Below are 14,897 nucleotides of genomic sequence, written 5' to 3' on the forward strand. Positions count from 1 at the left end.
CAGCAGACCTGTTACACCTTTCCTCAGTGGCATCAGTTCTTTGAGTTCATGGTCTTTGTTCTCATCAGTTATCTCAACTCTCTCTCCAGTGCCTTCCAAAGCAGCACAGTATCGTGGAGGGTTGAATGTGTAGATGAGGTGGGATTCAGTTGTCTGAAATCCCCAAGTTATCTGTGTGACCCTACCTTGATGTAACTCTTGGTATAACAGCTACAGGTTGATTTGAATATTTTAATAAAATATGCAACAAAAAACTGTTACTCCTCAGTTGAGATTTGAAGAAATTAATACATAATAAAAACCTCTAAGAACAACTGAAAAGAAATTCTAACTTAAATCAAGTTGCTGTTCTAGTTTTTTTAATGCAAACTTAATAGAAACATTAAAAAATATTGCATTACATTAGATATTACATCTTTTATAAATCTTCTGATTTTTTTTCTTTTTAACTATATTAAAAAACCTTAAAGGGTGGTAGTATTTTGTGTATAAATATTGATATCTGATAATTTGGAAATAGTGTAGTAAAATTGCATATAGAAAAGTATAATTTTTGCTTGAAGCTAAAGGTGTTTAAGACATGCTTTTAAAATTACCTCAATTTCTGAAAGTGGTTTAGTTTCTAAAATGAAAATATATTAGTTACCTGTTGAAATCTTCATTTTCTTGAAATGTTAGGGGGATAGTGGCAGTTACTCCCTGATAGGGTTTAACTCTTGAACTTCTTGGGGGGTGATGTTCAGTCACAATGTTGTTACTCAAATGCCTTGAAGTTTTTGATTGCCACTTAACTGTCTTCAGTTAAGGTTGGTTGTGGTTCAAATCAGGTTGGTTAAATGTTTTGGTCAAGAAGTTTCTCTGGTTATACATGTGTTTACTGTTTAGTACAGTAGTGTTGAAGTCCGAATTACATGTGTAATTTGTAAATAAATCTCTGTTCAGTATTAAATAATAAACTAATATTAAGCTTCTATTTAGACTAGTATCAGGACTTGCAAATGCAGAACTATAGGTAGAGTATGAAGGAGGTTGAATTAAGCCCACCTCACCAGAAGATTACCATAACAGTTTGGGAACATGCTGATATCTGGATTATACTGCTGCTGAGTTCAGTGGGTAAAATCTTTTGGTTTACAGGAAGCTCGATTGGGAAGAAAATCTGTTGTTCAAGAAGCACTGTTAACTTGTATGCAGGCAAAAGAATTGTAGTGCTTCTAGAATGGGTTGTAATTCTTTATTCTGTTTCAAGTCTGGTTTGTTGATACACTCTTAAATGTCTGAAATGTTCTCCTCAAATTTTTTCCTCTGAATACAAATTGAACCAAATATGCATTGAAAATTGGACATAATCAAAACAAGCTGTTTTTCAGGCCACTCTGAAGGATACTAGACCGTGGTGGGATCAGTTCAGCTGTTCTGAAAATCAATCTCAAGGGTGCAGGGCTAAAGAGCACTTTGAAAATGTAGACCATGAAGAACTTAATTCTGTAATAGAAATATCAACTTTCTAGATAATTGCTGTAGTTAGAGATAAAATATGTCTTTGGGATTCTTTGCAGACTTTCTAGTAAGGGGAGCAACAGATTAACTTTCAGCAGTGTGCGAATGGCAAGTCAGACTGAAAAATGTTTGAAAGGAAAAATATGCAGTAGGGCATTCCTCTAAAAACATGCACGAATGTTGAAAAATTCAGAAGAAAACATGTATATGGCACAAGCTGATTAGAAGAAGGAAAAGGAATAGATTATTCTTTTCTCCAGACAATTTGTATTAAAGTTTAAGTAATGTTGTGTCAGTGTATATTTCTCATTTCTCTCCTGTGTTGCTATCTCATCTTACTTTATATCTGTGCTTTGCATTTTAAAAGTATTTAGTGTCTGTTTATTCAACAAAACCACTGCCAACACAATGATTGTGGCAGAAGCTTTCAGCAGGAATGACTACACCTATGGTCTGAGCAGTATAAGATCAGCCAGTGGAACATCACCTACATCCAGGATTTCAGCCCCACAGAACTAGCAGCAATGCCATGATAGTTGTATTTTTAATTGCTTTTCTAAACACTTTATTGTGGTATAAACCTGACGTTTGCCAAGTGTTACTTGCATACTTATTGCTGACTTTGCTTCATTCTTACCTTTAAAATGTGTAATATTTGTATGACATCCCCATGACTCTCCTTGCCAATTTTGATAACAGACCACAGAGCTGAAGTACCTGAAAGGCAAAAGGATTGAAGTGAGAACTTCAATCACAGCTGGAAATATATGTCCCTTTTTTAAGTGTTCTAATATAATCTATTTTTCATAGTAGAATAAGAAAATGTTTTAATAAAATCACATTTGATCTTGTCATTAAAAAAAAAAAGAAATAAGTTGTATTCTTAAAATATTTATTTCAGGAGGCGTGTTTAATTTATTCATTCTCCGAGGATATTTAAGTCATAGAAAGTCTTAGCAACTTGATTCTTTTTCAAAGTGTTGAAGACAAAATGTTGATAAGGCACAACCATTCTACTGCACTTTTGTGCAGCATTGGAAAGATCAGCCTTTGTGTAAAACTACATCCATTCATCAACTCCAGCTTATTTCATCTGTAGATCTTCAGATACAGGCATAACATGTGAAACCCATTCTGACTGCTGCTGCTTTTTTTTCCCCAACCCTTGTACCTCCCCCAGTCCTGGACCCGTTTAGTTAAGGACATTCCTGGGTTACACAGCTTTTGCCTTTTCTTGTTTGTTTGTTTTTGTTTGTTTGGAGTATTTTTTGGTTTTCGATATTTTTGGGGGAGTGAGGGGATTTGTTTGAGTTTAGTTTGGTTTTGAGGTTTTTTTTTGTTTGTTTGTTTTGTTTTTTGAAGGGGAGAGTTGGGTATTTTTTTTATTTTTGTTTGAGAGGAGGTGGTGGATTCTTTGGTTTTTGCTTAAGAAGAGATGATAATCATGATATCTGTCTCTCAAAAAAAATGTAGTTTCCTTGAATAAATGAGATTTTGGTGTAGATGCAGGCAGCTGGATGATGTGGCTAAAGTGTTTAACTGGAGCCGTAGCTGCCCTTGTTTGCTATTTCTATTTTCATGTTGAAAACACTTACTATTTAGTTTTGTTTGGGGAATTTTTTTTGTGTGTCAGTGCTAATTTCAAGTGAAATGCTAATAGTCGTATCCTGTATTTGTCTCTTGTTTTCTCCCTCTTAAACATCTCTTATACATCTGTTTGCAGCTGGGTCTCGGGCATCTTACAGCAGCCAGCACAGCCACCTTGGCTCCGAGTTAAGGGCACTGCAGTCTCCAGAACACCATATAGATCCTATTTACGAAGACAGAGTTTATCAGAAGCCCCCTATGAGGAGTCTCAGCCAGAGTCAGGGGGACCCTCTGCAACCAGCACACACAGGCACATATCGCACTAGTACAGGTAGGTGGATGTAACCTGCATGATTGTCTTTCTATGAGATATGTAACTTACTCTCTGCTACTAACTCTTCTTCTCTTCCTGATGTGCTTAACCAAATGTGTTCTGTGCATGCCAGTCAATTAAAATACCTTTTGCAGATGGCAGCTGAACCCCAAAGACATGCACTAAAGGGAGAAATACTTAATGTTGTGATGCACGTACAGTAGGTTAAGCGAATTGGGGAAGGGAGCTTCCTCGTAAAGGGAAAGAAAATACTTCTATTAATCTAGTGTATTGCCTTGGAGAAAGATCTGTTGTCTCTGAAAAAATTGCTAGGATTTTTTTTTTTGCTTACAAAGGTATTTTTTGTGTTGCAAATGGATTGCAAAGTTCCTGCCACATGAAGCTAAGTGATTGTTCACTTGCTTTCAAAGTAAATCATAAGTAAATGTTCTTCCTCTGTCCCATAGAGGTATGCTTGAGTATAGATACACAGACATAAAATTGAACTATAACATAGGGAAAGCTGTTGGCATCACGGGTTTATCCATAAATAATAATGATTGTCCCTGAAATGCGTTGGTGTACAAGTCCTACTTGCAGAATGTCTTCTCAACCAAATAAAATACAGCTGTATGTTGGAACCCACAAATAGATCAAAAATCAACAGGGATATTTATGGTATTTAATGCACAAAATAATTGGAGTATATAAATGCTACAGCCAAAATAGCCTAAAGCAGATGTTGAAGAAACTTGCCTTAGGAATTGTAAGTATTTTTGGTGTTTCATCTTTGCTGTGTTATCAAAGAGGGAAGATTGTGTCCATTTTCACATCACTCCTATTTTCATCAAGGAAAAGTTAAATACACTTCTCAGAGCAAGATACTTTGCCTTCTTTAAAAATTATTTTTTGAAATTTGTTTAAGAAACCCATTTCTCCAAAGGAAAAGCTGGCAGTTTTTTTCATTTCCTACTGCCTTATTCGAGTTTGAGTGTTCACAATACAAGAGGAAATATTAAAAAAGAAATTTAGCCAGAGAATTATCTAGCAAAATACCTGTAACAGCTCTATGCTTTTTGAAGAGCACTATTGCACTATTTCCCTCCTGTTAAAGAAAGTAGCACAGTCTTATGTTTTGTATAGTCACACATTTACATGAGAAAAAATTTCTGTTCTTTGCGTGAAGGGGACAAAATCTCTTCCTACATCGGTGGGCAGTGGAGGCAGTGGTAGTGATTGAAACTACTGTTTCTATTGTACTTTAAGCCTCCTGTTCCACATGTGGCTGCCTCATATTGCCTACATGATGCTCTCTTTCCCACACATGCCCTGAAGAGGGTTTCTTGTTTTGCTTGCAAAATATCCCTTGGTTGTCTGTGCTGAAGGAGCAGGCTGTCTTGTGAGTGTGCTGCAAACAACACCTCTGTAAAGAAGGAAACCTAGATAACAGTTACAGTGGATTAAACTGGGACATGAGATGTTAGTTGGTTACACATGAAGATTGGTTTAGAAGGAAAGAGAGAAAAAGCTATAAAAGCCCACAGTTATATAGGTAGCAGGAACATGCCCTGTGAAGGTAAGTTTTGTTTTGCCACTTGGGATGTGGATTTGAACGTTGCTGCAGGCTCACTCTGAAGCAAGACCCCATCAGTCCAGTTTTGTGTTGGGCTGTTCTTCCCTTGCCTTCCCCCCTGCACCCCTATCATCAGGGTCAGGGGAAATGAAAGCAGATGGATGTGTGCCAGGCCAGTCACTCTATTGCTCTGTTGGTAGCTGACAGCTGCAGATGCTGTCAGCCCTTCACACAGCCAGGCTGAAGAGCTGTCAGTGCTCAGAGGGAATTTTGAGCTGGATTGGTTCAACTCTCAGACTCCTGCCTCTAGTACAAATACCAATAGGAACATATCCTTTCCAATGGAAACCATACAATTTTTTTCAAATTAACAGGGAGGATGGAAAGGAGTTCACGTTTGCACAAGTATTTTTTTCCTTTATTGGGGAAAACCTTTATTGGGTTTTCTTAAGTGTTTGATTGCTAGAATTTTTTTTTTAAATAATTTTAGAACTAGATTGCTATTTTGTGTAAGATGAGGAATGTAGTGTGCCAAGGCCTCATGGCCTGCATATTCTGTGTGCATGAGTCATGGCAGAATGGGGAGCTTTAAGACTTTAATGTGCTTCTTCATACACAATAGTTCACACTCTCTGTCTATCACAAAAATAGCTTTAATCATGAGGATGATGCGTGCTTTTCCACATCTGACAGGAAGAAAAGGGAGGGCAAACTTAGTCTAAAGATACTGCGCAAAGCCTAGTTTTTTTTCTCTGCAGCTAACACTGCCCATTAGAAATAAAATTAAGTTAGTTATACTTGCAATCCATGTAATTTTTTTGCTGTTTTTTTTTTTTTTTTTTTTTTGTTTTTTTGGTTTTTTTTTTTTTTTTTTTTTTTTTTTGGGGGTGTGTTTTTTTTTTTTTTTTTTTTTGGTTGGGGTTTTTGTTTGTTTTGTTGTACTTTGTGGGATTTGAGGGGATTTTTATGAGGTTTTTGTTTGTTTGATTTTAAGGCACGTTATTCCTGAATTTGAAAATTTCACTTATTTTGAAAAAGTAACCAAGAATGGTTACTTACTATAGACATCACCTCTTTATCTTTTGTGAGCCCTTAAATGCAAATTGCATTCGAGAGTGTTTCCACAACTGAGGATAAAGTCCCCTCAAGAGTTTTTCATTTTCTAGGTGAATTAACCTTCTGTAAGCAAAATTCAATAAGCTAAAATGTCTCTATGGGGTGAAATAAATTGTTTGTTCTATATACTCATTGTTTTTTGGGTGTTTTGGTTTTTAACGTATTTTCTTTGTAATTCACTTGAGAATTAAATGCATGATGATAGTTCTGCACTACATACTGCAGCAGGTAGAAAATGTGTCTGAGCATCTCCCCTAATAGCTTTATGTAGGATGAATTCTTCACAGAATCACAGAATGGTTTGTGTAGGAAGGGCCCTTAAAGGTCATCACATTCCATCTTCCCTGTCACTGGCAGGAAACTTTTCACTAGACCAGATTGCTCAGAGTCCCATCCAGCCTGATCTTGAGCACTTCCAGAGATGGGGAGTCCACGGCTTCTCTGGGCAACCTGTTCCAGTGCCTTACCAACCTCACAGTAAAGAATTTCTTCCTGATGTCATATCTAAACCTATCCTCCTTAAGTTTAAGTCCATTCCTCCTTGTCCTTCACTTAGTGCTCTTGGAAAAAGTTACTCTCCAGCTCTTGTAGCCCCTCTTCAGGTACTGAAAGGGGCTCTAACTTCTCCCTGGCACCTTCTCTTTTTGAGGCTGAGCAGCCCCAACTTTCTCAGCCTGTTCTTGCAGGGGAAGTTCTCCAGCCCTCTGGTCATCTTGGTGGCTTCCTGTGGACTTTCTCCAACAGTTCCCTGTCCTTCCTATGCAGAAGACCTCAGAGCTGGATGCAGCTGGATACTGCAGGTGGGGACTCACCAGAGCATAGAGGCAGAATCCCCTCCCTGGCCACACTGCGTTGGATGCAGCTCAGGACATGGTTGGATTTCTGGACTGCAGGCACATATTGCCAGGTCCTATTGAGCTTTTCATCTGCAAACACTCCCAAATCTGTCTCCCCATTTCTAGTCTTGTTCCATTCTCCAGCCAGCCTGTACCTGTGGTTTAAATTACAACTGGGTGTGTTATCCTGTCTAAGCTAAAAATAATGTTTCAAATTTGACAGCAGTAGCTGTAAAAGCTCTTTTGGTTGTTAAGCTTTTACTTAACAATCCCTTTTGGTCTTCAGAGGGTAATGCCTTCTCTCATACAAAAAGTACCAGCCCAAAGTTTTGCAACTAAAAGCAGTAAGTGTGAAATTTTCCTTTTGAAATGGGAACCCTCAAAGGATGTGCTTGGAGGAGTACTCAGACACAATACAAAAAGCAAATTAATTTATTTACTGAATAGCAACTTATAGCTTGTATTTGTAATTCAGCTAAACACCACTAATAATTTTTGTTCAGGCAGGTTTGCTACTGATTTTCCTCATAAACCTAAAGGTTTTGAATTATTCATATAGTAGAGATAAGCTTATTTGATGGAATATTTACATGAGCACTGATGGAATTTGAAGAGGGTTGTTAATTAAGAGAGAGAAAGGGTTGCCTTTCAGCCAGAGTGGCACATGGAATCAATGATTGTTTGCTTATTTGCAGAATTAGAATTTTGAACTAGAGGTTTAGTCTATACTTATTGACATTTAATCCACGTCAAACACGAAAACAGGCAAAATCACACTATTTTGCAAGCCTGGGATTTCTGTGGCTGCCTTAAGGACATAGCATCCTTGCTACTCTGGTCGTGGGCTGTCAGTGCTGACCCGCAGCTGTGGGGTCTGTGTGAGCAGTTGTCATCCCCCTCTGGAAGCTGGCATCACTGTCTGGAGGCTCATGCTTCTGTTGTGGTCCCTCAGAGAAACAGATGAGACCTCTTCTGTAAAAAGCATGTAATTTCCAGACAGAGTTTGTAAAAGCCTTCAAAGAGTAGTGTCCCCAGTGATCTGGGAGGGAGAGATGAGAAATGGGAGAGCTGTGCTTGTTCTGAACTCTCTACAAAGAGGGATTTTATCAGATAAAGTAAGTGTTTCTGTGTAAGATCACTGGTGCTGCTGGTGAACTGTGAGCATTTACATCTTAAAACCTGCAGAGTACTCACGCTTTAAGAGCAGTCACTGGTTTCAGGGGCTGCAGGTGGGTACTTTTGACTCCAGCCTTACAAAAGTGATGAGGGTACACTGGAGGAGTGAACCTGTCTTCCTCAGCTCTGTGAAGGATACATGCATCTCATGGGCAGCAGGGATCCCTGGCAGCCTGGCTGAAAGCTTAGGGATGGCCTGGGATGCACAGCCTGGGAATGGTCTCTCAGTCGCCCAAAGGCCGCCGTGTGGGAGGCGTTGTGACACAGCTCTGTCATAGTTGAAGGGACTTCAAAGTCCAGCAGCTTTGTGTGGTTACATGACCACTTGGTGCTCTTTGGAGTGCTGGGTGCTCAGAGCTCCTCCTGATGAAGATAGGGCATGCAAGGTACTGCAAAGACCTTTCTGAGAGCATTAGGAGAATGAGTAGTGTGTGTAATTGATACTGCTGAAATTAAAGAGAGCCCTGAAAGGAAGGATTTGTTGAAAGCAGGTTGGATAGTAGAAGGGTAAGCAGTAAAAGTTTGTATTGTCTCTGAAGAGTCGCTTAGGGTGGGATTTGAAGGGTTTATCAGGCATACTCTTGCAATGAGTTACCTGTTGGGGAACGTGTTTGTGGCAGGTGCACTCTTGCAGCACTTCTTATGCTACCTTCAGAGCTGCCCGGTGTCCCTGTGTATGCAGGCAGTTGCCAGGCTGTCTTCAGGCTTCTCTGATGGCCTCCATTCCTTCAGACCAGGTCCATCTCCCTGAGATTGCTCCCACTGATGCTTGAGTGCTTCCACCAGTGCACCAGCATCTCTGAAGATGTCTGTTACCAAAAGTTGTGCTGTCACAGGCTGCACCACTTCCTGGGCACCATGGCACAGAGTACTGATCCAGGAGAAGAGCCCCATGGAATTTGTGATGGCAGGTGCAAAGCAGAAATATGTCTATTTGCAAGGTAGCTTCCTGTGTGGAGGAAGAGTGCTGACTGGAGAGCTGCGAACAGCCAAGGCAGCTGCTTTTCAAAGGAAAGAGTTATCTGTTGCTCCTGGCCATTTGCCAGTGGCAATATTTCATTGTCTTGTGATGCAGCTCAGGAAAAACTGCCAAAGGTGAGAATTGCCATTGTGTATCTGGACAGATGCTTTTGTCATCTCTGCCTTCCATCCCACTCCTGCCTCATACTTCATTTGCTGAAGGAAGAGTCTGCACCAAGAGATGCCTTATCTCAAATGCTGCCTTAGTAATGTTGCCTTTCTCCTGTAAAAGTGTGTCTTGCTTTAGTAGAGTAGAAGCAGTGTTTGTTTCTGGAGTCCAGTCTTTCTTCATGGACTAGATACTGCTGGAGGGATGGGAAGAGGAGCCAGGTGGCAGTGGCAGCATTTGCTGCTTTATGCCTGATGCATTAGGCCTGGGCTTTTGCTGTCCTGGAGTTTAAGCAGTGTCCAAGGAGAGTGTGTACAGGAAAACCTGGTCCTTCTTTTGTCACTGGGCTGCTTGTTTTCTTACAATGTGACCGAGCTGCCTCCTTGTTCTGTCTAATGAGGTGTCTGTGGTGAGGATCATGTCTCTGTTCATGACCTAAAGGAGGAGTAGAGAAGGAGAAGCCAAATCCCCATTCATCTTCTTCCCCAGGCAGGAACAGCCCATACAAAACTAATTGTACTCTTAGTTTGTTTGAGTTTGGTTTTTTGCAGGGGAGGGGAGGTTGTTAGTTTCGGTTCTTGAGGTGTTCAAATGGCTCTGACCTTCTTTTCTCATTCGCTTTCCACAAGTGAAGCAGGGTATCCAGGTTCTGAAAAACAGGCTCATATGTCATGTGCCTCTGCTCCCTGGGGACTGCTTCCCTGTAGAAAAGCCTGACCTCTTCAAACTTCCATCTCACTGACCTGGTAGACTGTCATTGTGGAGTGGCTTCTGGAAAGTTGCAGTGGCCACCATCTCCTTGTGTCTGCCCTGCCTTCCCTCTGCAGCTGGCATGGTGGGGCAGAGACCTTGCCTTGTCCTGGGGAGTGAGTGCTGCTCTGCCTCCCCATGGCCCTGCTTTGCCAGCAAGGGAGCCAGAGATCTGTGGGAACAGCAATTGCTGAGTAGGTTCAAGAAAATTTTTTAACAGTTTTTTACAGCAGGGAGGGAGGAGGGTGTTGCATGGACTTCTTCATGCTGCTTTGAAATACCCCAGGGCTTGATTTGCTGCATGTTTTTCATGCTGGTCAGCTTAGCCTTTCTTTGGTTCTCAACATTTTGTCATGTCTCTTAGCTCCTTTGTTGTCCTGTACAAAAGGAGAATGAGGCTACAAAGGATGCATGAATTGAGCCAAAGTACATCATCTTCACAAAACTGTAAATATTTGTCTTGGTATATAATAAAGTAGTGAATATCTTTGAAATTTTTAGAAATTATTATTTCAATGTGTGTTTTTTACATATTGTGAAACTATTTTCCAATACTCAAAAATTTGATATACTAAAAATTTAGATGTCTGAATCCTTTAGAGTGATTTACTCTTCTTTCAAGAACAATTAAGCTACTTTATTGTAATTGTGTTTTATCACAAACTGTGTTTATCTGTCTGCTTTTATAGATAAACTGTTCTTGTACCATTTTTAAGGCTTTAAACCTTATCTTTTGGCCATTGAAATTTGTTGGTATTTTTTAATGATTATGAAATAGTTTAAAACAGAATGATAGTCATTTGGGTTGCAAAGGGACCTCCAATGATCTAGTAGTCTAAACCCTCTGCAGTAGGTAGGGACATCTTGAACCAGACCAGATTGCTCAGTGCCCTGTCCAACCTGACCTTGAATGTATCCATGAATGGGGCATCTGCCATTTCTCTAGACAGCCTGTTGCAGTTGCTCTTTGCCACCTTCATTGTAAAAAAAAGCCCTCCATCTTTCTAGCCTCTCTGTTTAAAGCCATTGCCTCTTGTCCTGTTGTGACAACCCTGCTAAAAGATCCCTCTCCAGCTTATTTCAGACCCCCTTCAGGTACCCTTTCAAGTCTCCCTGAACCTTTCTCTTTTCCAGGCTGAGCACCCTAACTCTCTCAGCATTCCATCATAGGAGAGGTACTCCAGCCCTCTGACTGTCTCTGTGGCCCTCCTCTGGACCAGCTCTGACATGTCTGTCTTTCTTGTGCTGAGCTGGATGCAGCCCTGCAGTGGGGTCTCACCAGAGCAGAGCAGAGGGGCAGTATCCCCTCCCTCCCCTGCTGCCCACTCTGCTCTGGATGCAGCCCAGGACAGGGTTGGTTTCTGGGCTGTCAGTGCCCATGGCTGGGTCATGTCCAGCCTCCCATCCTCCAGCACCCCCAGGTCCTCCTGGGCAGGGCTGGTCGTCATTCGTCCATCCCCCAACCATGGGTTTCTGCACCTTGCATTTGATACTTAACATTCAGATGATATTTGAAACAAATACGAGTGGTTTGGTTTTTTTAACTTTACTTGGAGATACATACTTTTGATGGTCCCCTGGTAACTTGTTTGTTATTAGCTGTTTCAAATCACTGAAGCTATCTTATGATTTAAACTGAAGAATGCTGAAGAAAATTTAGAAAGTTAACACAGCATGAAATAAAATGAGACTATGTAAAATGACATTGAGGGACTGCAATTTTAATGTCATGATGAATCACATACAGAGGGCTTAGTTCACAGTTTTCTGCACCTGAAAGGTGTGCAAACATGACTTAAGCTTTGGGAATCAGAAGTCTGATCCTTGCATATCACCAGTGGCAGTTTCCAAAGAGCAGTTTATATCCTAGTTAATGGACAGTTATCCTTTCTCAGGTTAAGTATTGCTTTTCAGCAGGGAACTGGAATTCAGTTAACCAGATATATCACATGTAATTCCACAGACTTAAAATTAATGAGTCAAAGGAATCTAAAGGGGCTTAGAGGAGAAAAAAAATCATGTGTACATGCAGTTAGATATTGTCAGGTTCTTACAGGGAATACCAATGGCATAGTAATTAATTTCAGAATGGCATCTAGCTGTTAATGGTAAGTTACCTGTTACATGCTCTTTCATGTATTACAAATATTTGATTTAAAAGAAAACGGGAATGTTGGTTTCAAATATATATTTTTCTTTATTTGTCTCTAAAATTATCAGTTCAGGAGAAAAGGAGGAGCAACAGAAATATCAGCTTTCACTTGCCCCATTTAGTTTAAACCCTTTGTCCTTTATGCTGTTTCTTAATTCTGCATTTAATTTTTCATTCTTTGTGATCTAAAAGAGTTAGATTATAAATACCAAATATTGCTTCTTTCTGCTTAGGTGGTGGGTTTTTTTTCTGGCTGGGAGACAGATTGTTTTGTTGTGTCACAAGCTGATGTGCTGTACATGGATGTTCTGTGATGGCACAGCTGCAGATTAATTGAGGATCATGCTGATAAATCACTCAGCATGGAGTTCTGGCTATAGGACATAATGTTTTCAGAGAAATTAAAAAGAAAAATTATTCCTGTGACTGCATCTCTTTCAGTTTGGTAATGTTGTGATAATAGACCTGTACTCCTAACTGACATCCACTTGATAACATTGTTTTGGGAGAGAGAATTATAGGAAGCAAGCAGGGAACAAATCTTCAGTACAAAGTAAATTGAGCAGAAAATACCTTAGTAATCTGCATAAAGAATAACAAATCACCTCAAAGCAATACAAAGTCATAATCCCATTTCATTTGTCACATCCAGGTTCTCTCATATAGTCTTACCTGTGTTATAGTCTTGCATATATGTTTTTAGATGATTTTTTTCTCTTTCTGTGAGAAAGAATTTTCTATTTTATTTCCTTCCTATTAAAAATTTGGCGGAAGAATACCAAAATACACTATTTTCAACTTCAGCAGTATACTATGGACAGGAATGGAGAGGGAGGTGGCCAGCGGTTAAAACCTTGAAGAATCACCTTTATAATCTGAAAGCAATATCCCTCTTATAGTGCAGAAGCATTTCTCCAAATAAGATTGTTGTATTTTCAAAGTAGTAAGCCCATGATTGGGTTACATAGAGGAATTACACCCATATGAAGACAGACAAGATTTTACCAGTCAGAATGTAAACCTTTTAGAATGGCTAGTATCCATGACCCCTTTCCTGTGTCCCATGAGCAGGATACTTCTAGAGCCTTGTATTTTGTTCCATGTATTTTCTAATTTTTCTCTTCTCCTTTTTTAATAGAAGAATGACTTGTAACATGTCTGAGCATTTCTCAGGTGCCCCTTGACTTCTGCCACCTGTTGAGGGAGAGCGGTGATTATAAAATCTTGCTCAGGGGAGTAGATACCCTGTAAATCTCATATGCCACTACTGAGAAAATACAGTGTTCGTGCCAGAAACTGTAGGTGTATTTGTCATCTGTTTACTGTACAGGTGTAGTCTCTGTTTAAAGATTCATCACATTAGATTTTAGTGATGCAGGACATCCATTCTCATTTATATACTTCAGCGTTGCATAGAAAAGCAAGGTTGTCATTCATGAAATAAAAATTCAATTCAAACACCTTTCATAAATCTCATTCTTGTAAATCTTTGCTGAACAAAAACACTTCTATGCCTGAGGTAACTACCCAGTCATGTCTTTAAGATGACTAAATCTTTTCTTAGAGGGTCATTCCTTCTGCAGTATTACATTTAAAGGCACTCTTAAAAATCACTAGCCTATTTTTTTTCTCAAGCTGTATTCTTTTTTTTTTTTTTTCTGTATGACTGGCTACTTTTAGAAGTATCTCTTTGTCATAATTTCAGCAGTTTACATGTAGTTTTTATAATAACAAGTATACAAATACAGTAATTTTTACTTAAATGAGTAATTAATAGAGACAACAACTTTAAACTATCATTTGCAGAAGTTAGGTTAATGTTTAAGGTTATGCCATAGTCTGGCACTGGAGCACAAATGTGATTACCTTAATAACAAAACAACTGTCTATTCCAGAATGGGAACTACTGGTTAAAATAGCTGATATTTAGTAAGGTGTTATAAGAAATACCATTTAGTAGCCACTTTGCTACTTAGGATTATAGTGCCCTAAATAAGGAAAAGTAAAAATCTGAAGGAGATGATGGCCATGTGCTTGATGGCTGTAGCATCATTCAGTGTAGTTTGTTAATCTGTTATTGTATCATACTATTTATATATCTTTCTATATATTATAGAATATAATGGACAATATATTATATTGTCCATGTGTTCAGCTTTATGCTGACCAGATGGATGCGAAACTTGAGAAATTTCAAGAGAAGGTTGTTTTAGGAGTGAAAGCAGAAATTTAGTTTCCGTAGGCTCATCTCTGTGCAGCAGTGTGGTCTGTGTGGATTTGCTGTGATTGGGTCATTTTGTCCCATGCACAGAATGTACTGCAAAGAGGAGGAAAGTGATGTATACATCTCCTAATGTGCCATTGCTCAGGGTTCAGTTTTATCTCTAGTGAGGAAATTCCCATGATGAATTTTAATATGTCAGGTTCTGAAAGGGCAGTTGTTGATTTCTCTGTTTGAATGCTCATGGAACAAATGAATTAAACTGCATGTTCTTCCTAAGATGAGGTATGCAGCTCAGAGAGGGAAGACACAATCTAAGAAAAGATCTTGGCAATAACTTCTTTAGCAGCCAGAGTTGGCATCTCATTATCACATTATGTGTACGCACCAGTTTTTACGTGCAGAGCAGCATCACTGAAACATGGTAAAAGCTGAGCCTGAGAATGAAAGTTGCATATATTAGTGAGATTAAAATCTGGCAGATTTAAAATGCAGTCAGTTACTATGGGTAGAAAGGAGTATTATATTTTTTAATACTAATAAC

At 39.3% G+C, this 14,897-nt stretch overlaps 1 protein-coding gene across 7 annotated transcripts in view; it reads left to right on the forward strand.

The window, feature by feature from the left end:
- Positions 1–14,897, forward strand: part of CTNND2 (catenin delta 2) — a 626,420-nt gene that overhangs the window by 377,888 nt on the left and 233,635 nt on the right. For all 7 annotated transcript variants that reach the window (XM_079301143.1, XM_079301147.1, XM_079301144.1 and 4 more), the window contains one exon: positions 3,224–3,418. In XM_079301143.1, coding sequence (XP_079157269.1) covers positions 3,224–3,418 — 195 coding nt within the window. The remainder of the gene's footprint in view (positions 1–3,223; positions 3,419–14,897) is intronic.

This window comes from Erithacus rubecula (assembly GCF_903797595.1).
Source record: "Erithacus rubecula genome assembly, chromosome: 3".
Taxonomy (NCBI): Eukaryota; Metazoa; Chordata; class Aves; order Passeriformes; family Muscicapidae; genus Erithacus; species Erithacus rubecula.